A 10,478-nucleotide genomic window follows, 5' to 3' on the forward strand; every position below is an offset into this window, starting at 1 on the left:
TGTAGAGTATATAATATAAAAAGTTTTCAAATGAATGTTTCAATAATTTTAATCGTTGATTTTAATTAATATATATTATATATATCTTTTATAATTTAGATTAATAGTTAAAATTATTAAAACATTGATATAATTAGTACATTTAAAATTCTTCTTATAATATAGGTATTTTAAGAATGATATTTTTTTTATTATTTCATTACCTTAATCCATGCATAATTAGACTCAAATTGAGTAGTTATTTCTAGTTGAAGCTTGTAGTAATTAGTAAAAATAAAAAATTGAAGGGATTTGCCGTGGCACTGGATTTGACCATTTCATAATGACACAAGCAAGTTGAATTCTTTGTATTTATTTATTTATTTTATTATTCGGGGGTACACAAATTGACATCCAGAGGATAAAATGGCTCCAATTAAGGGTTGCATTTAAGTTGGTCAATATGATTGCATTGGAAGATTCAGGTTTGATACTTTGATTCAAAAGCCATAAAGCCCACCACTTTAATATAGGATTCTTTTTCTATTGGATTTGGATTTGGCCCTAAATTTTGGATATATGAATATTTATATGAAGATGAATTTTAAAAGGGTCGTTCTACGGTACAGATACAAGTTGATACAGATATACAGATATTTTCTCTCTTTGAATATGAGATTAACACGTGGTACTGTGTTTCAGAGCTTGTCTGCTGCCTTATGTTAGCTGTGGATCGTAGCTGAGCCAACTAACGAAAATAGTGTGATTTAAATATAAGCTGATAGACTTGCTGAAGTGGGCTTTGGCAGTGAATTGGGTATCTAAAAACTGAATTGGACCCAAAGCCTTTTTTTTTTAATTTGTTAATAGGAGGAAAAAAAGAGAAACCAGGTGTACTAGCCATGGATACTAAAATAAAAATGAAGATCTTCTCCCCAAAAATAAAATCTTAGGTTGCAGGGAGACAGATACAGCCGCCATCGTGGTGCTGTGGCGGAGGTTGACGTCTGGAAACCGATTCTGATCGAAGTCACGGATTCATCTCGGACTTCCCACTTTTCCCTATTAATAAGAAAAAATTTTTCAATAAACCTGCCCGGACAGCCGAGTGATAAGCAACTGTTGACAAAACTGCCATAATGCTGCATGACTTGGCAATGTTTTCCATTTTTGTTAGTGCTTGTCCACTTCTTTGCATTGGATCCGGAGGAAGAACTGGAACTAGTATGGCTCTAGCTCTTAGGCATTCAAAGAAGGCGTCGATGAAGTCTAGACCAGGCACATAAACAACAAGAACCTTGTCCCAAGACTTGATAACCGGCTTTTGGCTTGTTAAGAGCTTATAAGCAATGCAAGATGCATTAAGATGTTGTTCTGCATAAGTCCTCTGGCCTATCGATGCACCTTTTTCATTAATCCAAGTGTAAATTGTTCTGTTTTGAGTAATAGGATGAGTTCCCCATTGCCTTAAATAGCCATCCAAATTAGGCAAATTAGGAAAAGGCACTCATAGGCGTGGGGCGGCTGTCGGCGAACTCGTATGCATCAGCGACCACGGTATGGTGGGGAGACCTCCGTTATGGGAAGCGAAAAGGAAATCTGATCGAAAAAGGGGTGGAGACGCCGCGTTCTTCACAGGTATGACTACGGCGGTAGCACGAAATTTCCGATTGTGGACTGCCGATGATGGTGTTGCCGGTGATGGGTGATGGCAATTCTTCTTGTTGCCCGTTGTGGAGCCTCTTGGTCACCCACTTCTTCTGGTTGGCGATGAGTTTCGGGTCTCTCCTTCCACTAGATGGAGCAACAACTTCACTCCCTTTACAGTGATAAGGGTATTTAGCAATTATAAAAATTAAAAGATACCAAAATTCACATATATTTTCAAAGTTTTGTTTACAGGCCCACAAAAATTATATTTTATGAATCAATCATATAGCCCATGAACCCCAAATTTTAGGATCATGAAAAAAAAAAAAAGCCCAACACTAATACCCCTAACAACGTTTTAAGCTACTCATGCGACTCGGCTTCTGCTGTTACACATCCTGCACCAAGTTCTGCAACTTGTTCAGTAAGTTCTGCAAGCTGCTCTCTCAGGACCAGCACTATGACGCGTGTCATCGTGGTATTCAACCAAGAAAAATCTGTACAAAGAACATCTGTACACTATAATTGACCATTTTAAAATAGCAGTTTGTTTCCATTTTCAAAAAATTATCGAATTGTATTTTATAAAAGCGTGAATTTTGACTATTAAAGATGAGTTATATCTCAAATGATATAGTCTCCCCATAAGATTACAGGTTCAAGTCTCCTATTTTTGGTAAAAAAAAAAAAGATCGCTACAATAAATTAAATAATTGAAACATTTATTGTAAATTTTAAAAAATAAATATTTATGTAGATAAATTGGCCTTAGGACATAAACTTCAGCTAGAATGTCACTTTTTTTTTTTATTTTAATTATTTTCACGTATATTTTTTTAAACTTTCATGTAGACTTCATTAGAATTGTATTTTCTAAAATAATTTCTGTTTAGTTTTTTTTTCTAAACTTTATATTTCGTTATCTATCAAAAAAAATATAATACTCCCTCTTTTTAATAACAGGTGTCTATTTTAATGTTATTTTTACTATTGAATTAATTATCGTTTTTGCATTTTTATAATTTATATTTATTAAAAATAAAAAATATTATTTATATATTAAAAAAATTATTAAAATTAGTCATTAATATAATATATAAAAATATATATAATTTAATTTATTTTTAATATATATTTATATTTTAACATATATTTTATGTTAATAACTAATTTTGATAACTAATTTTAATATCTACATGGTTGATTTAAAATATATTGGTAGATGTTATAATTTAAAAAATAAAATTTATTGTATTAATAAATTTGGTATGATACATATTATTTTTTGATTCCGCTTAAATTCATGTGAAATTATAATAGGAAGTGGGGCCCAGAAGAATGCAGCAACAAATAATTGGTGATAGAGTGGCACGCAGCGTATGATTCCCAGCTCGGCGTCGTTCCACAATCATGAAAACGAGCAATCATGATCTGACCTTCCGATTTTGTCTCAGAGACGCATCAACTTATCGATGAAGAGACGAAGACGAAGAAGAAGAACGAAACAACATCTTCATCATCATCATCATAATTCAGAATAAGAAAGCAACGATTTTTTCATATGGCTTTGTCAAAACAGAACTTCACTGGTCTCGTCCTAGCTTTGGTTTCAAGTGCCTTCATTGGTGCTAGCTTCATCATCAAGAAGCAAGGTCTCAGAAGAGCTGCTGCTATTTCTGGTGTTAGGGCTGGTTCGTCAATTCCAATTTCTCATCCTTTTCTTTTTGTTCCCTATCGATTTCTCAATTTATTTCTTTATTTGTAGGTGTTGGTGGCTATTCTTATCTATTGGAGCCACTCTGGTGGGTGGGGATGATTACAAGTAAGCTCCCAATGTTTGTTTGATTTTATATTTGTTAGCTGGATTTTCTGTTACTTCACTGGATATTATTCTCCTCGTTATTGGTTTTGATTTGATTCAATGATCTTATTATGGCTTAATTGGATCAAAAGGGAAAGTTTGTATTAAATAAGTTAGGTTGAAGTCATTTCATTTTGCATTGGTCTCTGGATTCTGGATTTGATATAGTATTGAGTATTGGCTATTGATGGTTATTAGAATAGAGTCAGATTTAGCTGACTTCTTGCAGAATCTATTTCTTTGTGGTTTTTCTTTAGTGATTGTTGGAGAGATTGCAAATTTTGTTGCCTATGCATTTGCCCCAGCAGTTCTAGTTACCCCTCTTGGCGCATTGAGCATTATCGTGAGGTATTCGGCTTTACCTTTTCTTCTCTAGTTGGAGTGAAGACAATATTAACCTCTAACTTCGGCTTTACCTTTTGCATGGCGATGGCATCTGTTAGTGCTGTTTTGGCTCAGATTATCCTGAAAGAGAAGCTACACCCGATTGGGGTTTTGGGATGTATAATGTGCATTGCCGGTTCCATCATTATCGTGATTCATGCTCCTAGGGAGCAACCTATCAAATCTGTTCTGGAAATATGGAGTATGGCAACTCAACCAGGTTAGAATTGTGCTTCCTTTCTTTCTTTCAAATCATTATAGTTCCTTGATAACCAAGGTATTGTCCCTGCATGCAGCATTTCTGGTATATGTTGGATCGGTGGTTGTATTGGTATTCATTCTGGTCTTCCATTTCGCACCAAGATGTGGGCATACCAATGTGCTAGTTTATACTGGCATTTGTTCGTTAATGGGTTCCCTTTCTGTAAGTGAATTAACTTTTCTCTATCTTGTTAAATCATCTGTTAAATAAATAAATAAATAATTGATCTAAACTTCAAAAGTTTGTTTACTCAACAATATTTTTTGCAAAACGCACATATGCCTGAGGAACATGGTTTATTATTGAAAATAATTGGCTTTTTGCTATTTGCTGGCATTATATGTGTAAGACCTGTGTTCTAATAGTGAATTTCATTAATGAAGCTTCAGCTTCCATGTAAGTTTCTGCGTTAAGTTATTTATAAGTACTACAATGTTTTAGAATTTCCTCCTCTTCCATCAGTTATGTGGTGAATTATTTCTAGTGGAATAACTTTTGATATTTATTGTGAAATGTTTTTTTGTATTGAGTGTGCCACACTGCAAAGATAAGATGTCTAGTCTTATATGAAATGGTTGTGATTTTGCAGGTGATGAGTGTTAAAGCCCTTGGAACTTCTTTGAAATTAACATTTGAAGGGAAAAACCAGTTAATCTATCCAGAGACATGGTTTTTCATGCTAGTTGTGGCTTTTTGTGTCATTATGCAGATGAATTATCTTAATAAGGTTTGTTAACTCGATTTCTCTTGAGATTAGCACTCGGGCCTCTATTCTTCTGCAAACATTTTTGAGATCATTTGTGATTGGTGTATAAATCTCTGTTTTTCTGTCAACATGCTCGGAAGTGATGGAATAGTGGCTGATTTTTGAAAATTTTCTATTTGATTTAGCATGTTAGAAAAAAAGAAAAAAAAAAAGGCGGTCCTGGCCCCAGTATTTAATATAATCCATATCTTTAAGTGTGACCAATGATTTATTTAGTGAATAGCAAATTTTTTCTACAACTTGTGAGTATCAATGTATCATTGACTATGTTATAAAACATGTGCGAAGTCTTGCATTGTCTACTCTTATAAGAACGATTCTCCATCGTTTGGGTTTGATTGTAAATATTATACAATAAAGCCGTATCTCACTTGGTGTAGTCGGCTATATAGATCAAATGATGCCAGAGCGCCCTGTAATAGATAATCATATTTGTCATAGATATTATGTTTTTGAGAAAAGAAAACAAAAATGAAGAAAAAAAGGAAGTCATGTATAAAGTTAAAATGAAAATGATGTTTGATTGTTTGTTAGATCAGTTATATTGATAAAACCTCTCAGTGACATAATAATCCATTAAATTCTGTGATGTTTATATTCATATATCTTGTTGAAAATGTTGTCTCAATTTTATTTAGTGGAACATGAATAATTGCCATACTTCATATTTGTTTTGTGAATTACACACAATTTTTGCAATTTGAAATCAACTATGCTTAACTAATGTAACGTAATTGTAACATTTCAGGCTCTTGACACCTTCAACACTGCAGTAGTTTCTCCTATATACTATGTCATGTTCACAACACTTACAATCCTAGCTAGTGTGATAATGTTCAAGGTATCATCAACTAATTTTGGCATTTAACGTAAAATGTTCTTCTTTTCTATGGAGTGCCTAATTAGCTTTCAAAATAATTCTCACAGGACTGGGATGGCCAAGGTGGTGGAACTATTGTTTCAGAAATATGTGGCTTTATCGTTGTGATTTCCGGCACGATATTGTTACATGCAACCAAGGACTTTGATAGAAACTCTTCTTTTAGAGGTATGGTGAATTTGATCATGAGACCTAATTTGGGTACTATTATCGCGTTGGCCAGATTGCTGTCTAGGACCATAACTAATATTTTCTTGATTGCATACCTTGAACCAAATGCAGGTAGTCAACCTTCGTCGCCTACGTTATCTGTACGCCTTTTTAACGGAAATGGAGAATTATTACTTAAGGAAGATGAGGAAAACATATCTCCTGGTAGTATGTGTGCAAGAAGACAAGAATTGTACTAGATTGTTCAATGGTTTGATCCGCAAAAGGAAGTCCCAATTCGTTTAATCATTGAGGGAAGATAAACCCCCTTTGACCGGAGAGTCCAAAGGACTTGTCAAGTAGATGATACCAGAGAGGTAGCTGCATGTACTAATGAAACCATAGAATGATGGGGGATTTCAGAAGCAATGCAGGAATTTTTTCACTGAGATGAGAAGATGGTTGGGGTTCCAAACTTCCGTATTGTACATTGGTGTCTACATTTGCAGGTTTTCTTCTGGCAAACGGTTTTGCTCTCTTTTTTCAAAAAGTAGTGAATATTTCTGTAAGTAGTCACTGGCTTGAGACTAGTTCAAATATTGAACCTAGAAATTTGAGCAGGGAATAGAGATTATTAGTTTGTCAAAACCATCTGCATAGTGGGTTTGTTTTTCCTTTTTCATATATTATTTTTTAATTTTTTTGTTTGGCTTAGCATAAGGATTTTCATTTGTGGCTTTGTAAGTATGATTAGTTCAAAGTTGTAAACAATATTCTTTTGATGCAGTGATAAACAGCTCGTTAATGTTTCTTAATGAATGAATATTATGGCATAAGTAGGTAGGTATGAAGCATAGGCTCATAGTTTGAATTTTGAACATGTTTGAAGAAGCCAAGAAGGGAACCTTTCCTCTAAGAGGTTTGTTCCAATGTACCATACTACCATTCAATGCTAATTAGACACATCTCAAAGCAATTTCCATGGCCTTTCCTCACCTAAACCTTTTTGCCTGTCTCACTTCTCCACCAAGTACAATCTTCTCTTGAGAAAAGACAAATATCATGGCAAGAAGTTCATTAGTTTTGGTAATACTACTAGTAATTGCAAATTACACTTTTTTTTTCTACTCATCATTAAATACTTATTAAATAAAATATGTGTTAATGAAATAAATTTTATTTTTTTATTTATTATATTTTATATCAATCATTCAAATTTATAATTTATGGTTTAAAATTTAAGATTTAAAATTTAGTATTATTAAAAAAAGTAAAAAGGATTGGATTTTAATAAACATAAATATAACAAAAATAAGAATAACTATAATAATTCATTATTATATAAAATTACATGAGATTTTTTAATTCTTAAAAGCAAAAATTAGTTTGACAAGTATCCACGGTTAAAAAAAATAATCTTAATTTCTTAAAACTAAAAAATACGATCACAAAACTTCTTAAGACAGCTTCCAATTGGTATGTACAAAATTTGACGTAAGAAGAAAGTCTTCTCTTCTCTTTTCTTTAAACCCTTTTTTAATTATTTTATTATCAGCGAAGATTTTTTGTCGGTCATTTCTGCAGCGATTCGTGAAACTCAGCTCAACTCGGTGGAAACTCGGTGGTTGTTGTTGAATGGCGAAGCTTGAAGCGAAGCTCGGAATGATAGTTGACTCCGTTGGTAACTTCTTCTCCGGCAAAGACCAGCTTCCCTGGTGTGACCCTGACATCGTCGCTGTAAGCCTTTTGTTTTTCTCGATTCCATTTTCTTCATTCAGAATTGATATCAACTTGTGATTTCTTGTTATCTATTGGTCGTGATTTCAGTCTTGATGTTTAGGTCAAAATCAAGTAAGCGCTTGCAATAGGTTTAGGGTTTAGGGTTTAGATATAAATCAATCACATATCTTTTGTTACCTTAGTTAAGGAGGAGGAATTGCAGCTTCTATGAAACAATTCCCTGTTGTGATGGATCATTGTGTAATCAGTTAAAGCTATAGCTTGGAGCATGATATGTTTCGTTCACAAAAGAAATTGTTGATAACAATTGAAACCTCCTTGTCTTTTTATTGTTCCTTTGCTGCTTTTTATAACTCGAGTTTTTGTGCAGGGGTGTGAGAGAGAGGTTGCTGAGGCTGGGAAGCAATCTGATGAGTTCTTGCAGGAGTGTCTCTTGCGATTATCGTGGGCTCTTGTTCACTCCAAACGATCACAGGATGTACAACGTGGGATAGCAATGCTTGAAGGTGGCTCCGAATTTCCTTACCTTTTGAGTTTTAAACATAAGAGTGTATATTCTGCTTAGTATTGCTGTTGAGTTCTGTTTTTTCATGCAATTTTGATTATCTCAACATGACACATGAATGCCAGGATCTTTGCCTAATACATCCGATCCACTACAGCAAAGGGAGAAGCTGTATCTTCTGGCTGTTGGATATTATCGAAGTGGTGACTATTCAAGGAGTAGGGATCTTGTGGAGAGGTGCCTAATGGTATGCTCTATAAGCAAATAATAAAATCTTTAATCCGTCCTTTTTTTCATGGTTAGATCAACCCCTTTACTTATATAGCATGCTGATTTTAGTGTTATTTTAGTTAGAAAAAATCACCTCCTGGCAAGTTCTGCCATTGATTTAAAAATAGTCCCAATAATCAGCAGAATAAGCTGAGGTGTTTCATTATTTATGAATGAATGTTTTAGCAGAGGTCCTGATTTTATTTTGTGATTATCTTCCAATATAAATTTCAATGTATACCTGCCATTTGTATCCTGTGTTACTACATATACATGAGACATCATATCTTGAAAAAGAATCTGTATCTGTATATTTCACTGTAATAATTTCCTAGTAGAAAGAAGTACAATATGATCTGAGTAGTTAAGCTTTACTGTTCTCTGGTGAGTATTGTGAATTTGTGATGTTGAGAATTTCCTTGTCATTATATCTAATTAAGATTAAACCACCTTGAACACACTCAGACGCACATCAGATTTTAAGTTAGAACTCTGAAAGAGGGGGAATTGATCACTAGAGTCATGCATCTTTCTATGCTTCTTTTCCTTTACATATACTTGAGTCTTCGGTGCATATCATTACATGCTTTCTTCCGCAGATTGCACCAGATTGGAGGCAGGCAGTGACACTCAAGAAGGCAATTGAGGATCGGATTACAAAAGGTTCCAATAAATTATTTTGATAATTTCACTAAACTACTGCCTTTGTTTTCATTTTGAGAAAGAGAAAATGGGGTTTGATATTCACTCTAATATATAACACTGATACGGTTACTTTTTCACTCATTGCAGATGGTGTTATTGGCCTAGGCATTGCTGCAACTGCTGTAGGATTGATAGCAGGTGGGATTGCAGCAGCAGTGTCTCGCAAGAAGTGATAGAATCCTTGATATTTTGCTAATATATGCAGAGGCAGCAAACTTTATATATGTGAATTTGCTGGATACTACTTTTTTCCCTAAGAACCATTGTGTCAAAAATATACGTTGTTTAGACCCTACATTGAGAGATATTGCGTGTGAATGAATCTGTAGTTTCTATCTGATGTTATCTCTTTGTAAATCATATTCCTTTTGATTGAAAAAAGAAAGGGTTGCATATTGCCATGTTCACATAATGGATTCTACAATAGAGTTTATAAATATATGCATATGCATGATGATTAGATTTTTGTATTCATAGAGTTTTTTTTTAAATAAAAACAAAAAAATAATATATTTTTATTATATCTAATTGGCGAATGCGAATACGTTTTGCGAAAATTACTCTCTAGAAAATGACCTACATACAAATTAACAAGTTTCGGATTTTTTATTTTTTAATCTTATAAAAAGTATTTAATCTTATTAGTAGAATTTTTTTTAATTTAAATTATTGATATAAATTAAAATTTGTTTAATTAACAAAGAATATAAATAAAGTTCTAAACGAGTTTAATTTGAGAACTTTACAGTTTATACAACTTATGATCATTACAAGACCTATCATTAACTACTTAGGACAGGTTGTGATCCAACTACAGCTAAGTTGCTGTATGTTCCCAAATGATCTTATTACATCTCTCAGATTAGCTGCTTCCTCCCACTGCCCTGCAGCTGCATAGATTCTTATGATCTCTTTCCAGGAGAAATTTGGCAAATTGTTCTTCCTATTGATAGATTACCATGCACCGTCGCGCAGGCGCTGAACGATGAAATGGCTCCAAAGTAACCACCTTCAATCACTCCTTTTGTCTCATCAGCTATCCGCTGCAACCCAACAGATCAACTATGCAAGAAAAATTATTCAAACTAAACTTGCATGGCTGCAAGCTGAAAGAACTGTAGTGAAGGGAGCATGTTCTGGTTTGATCCCAGGTGTGGTTTGCCTCGAAACAGCACATAGCTTCTTTGTCTAGCCCGTGTTGCGCATAAACGGATATCAGAGCAATCTAAGAGATTGTATCTCTTTCAACCATTGCATTGAAAACTCCCAAAGACATGTCTAATGATTCACATTTGGCATATAATGTCACCAAAGGGTTGCCTAAAG

At 33.8% G+C, this 10,478-nt stretch overlaps 2 protein-coding genes across 2 annotated transcripts; both read left to right on the forward strand.

Moving 5' to 3' along the window:
- Positions 1 to 2,954: 2,954 nt before the first annotated feature.
- Positions 2,955 to 6,747, forward strand: LOC107608683 (putative magnesium transporter NIPA3). Its single transcript, XM_016310392.3, has 9 exons — positions 2,955 to 3,320; positions 3,395 to 3,451; positions 3,748 to 3,838; positions 3,934 to 4,094; positions 4,171 to 4,298; positions 4,726 to 4,863; positions 5,651 to 5,743; positions 5,830 to 5,950; positions 6,065 to 6,747. The coding sequence occupies exons 1-9, from the start codon at positions 3,191 to 3,193 to the stop codon at positions 6,190 to 6,192; spliced, it is 1,047 nt and encodes a 348-aa protein (XP_016165878.1). The 5' UTR covers positions 2,955 to 3,190; the 3' UTR covers positions 6,193 to 6,747.
- Positions 6,748 to 7,396: 649 nt separating this feature from the next.
- Positions 7,397 to 9,556, forward strand: LOC107609604 (mitochondrial fission 1 protein A). The gene is made up of 6 exons (XM_016311614.3): positions 7,397 to 7,426; positions 7,517 to 7,669; positions 8,043 to 8,178; positions 8,303 to 8,424; positions 9,047 to 9,110; positions 9,240 to 9,556. The coding sequence occupies exons 2-6, from the start codon at positions 7,568 to 7,570 to the stop codon at positions 9,323 to 9,325; spliced, it is 510 nt and encodes a 169-aa protein (XP_016167100.1). The 5' UTR covers positions 7,397 to 7,426; positions 7,517 to 7,567; the 3' UTR covers positions 9,326 to 9,556.
- The last annotated feature ends 922 nt before the right edge of the window (positions 9,557 to 10,478 follow it).

The sequence above is a fragment of the Arachis ipaensis genome, chromosome B7 (genome assembly GCF_059453495.1).
Source record: "Arachis ipaensis isolate K30076 ecotype BB chromosome B7, ASM5945349v1, whole genome shotgun sequence".
In the NCBI taxonomy this organism is placed as follows: domain Eukaryota; kingdom Viridiplantae; phylum Streptophyta; class Magnoliopsida; order Fabales; family Fabaceae; genus Arachis; species Arachis ipaensis.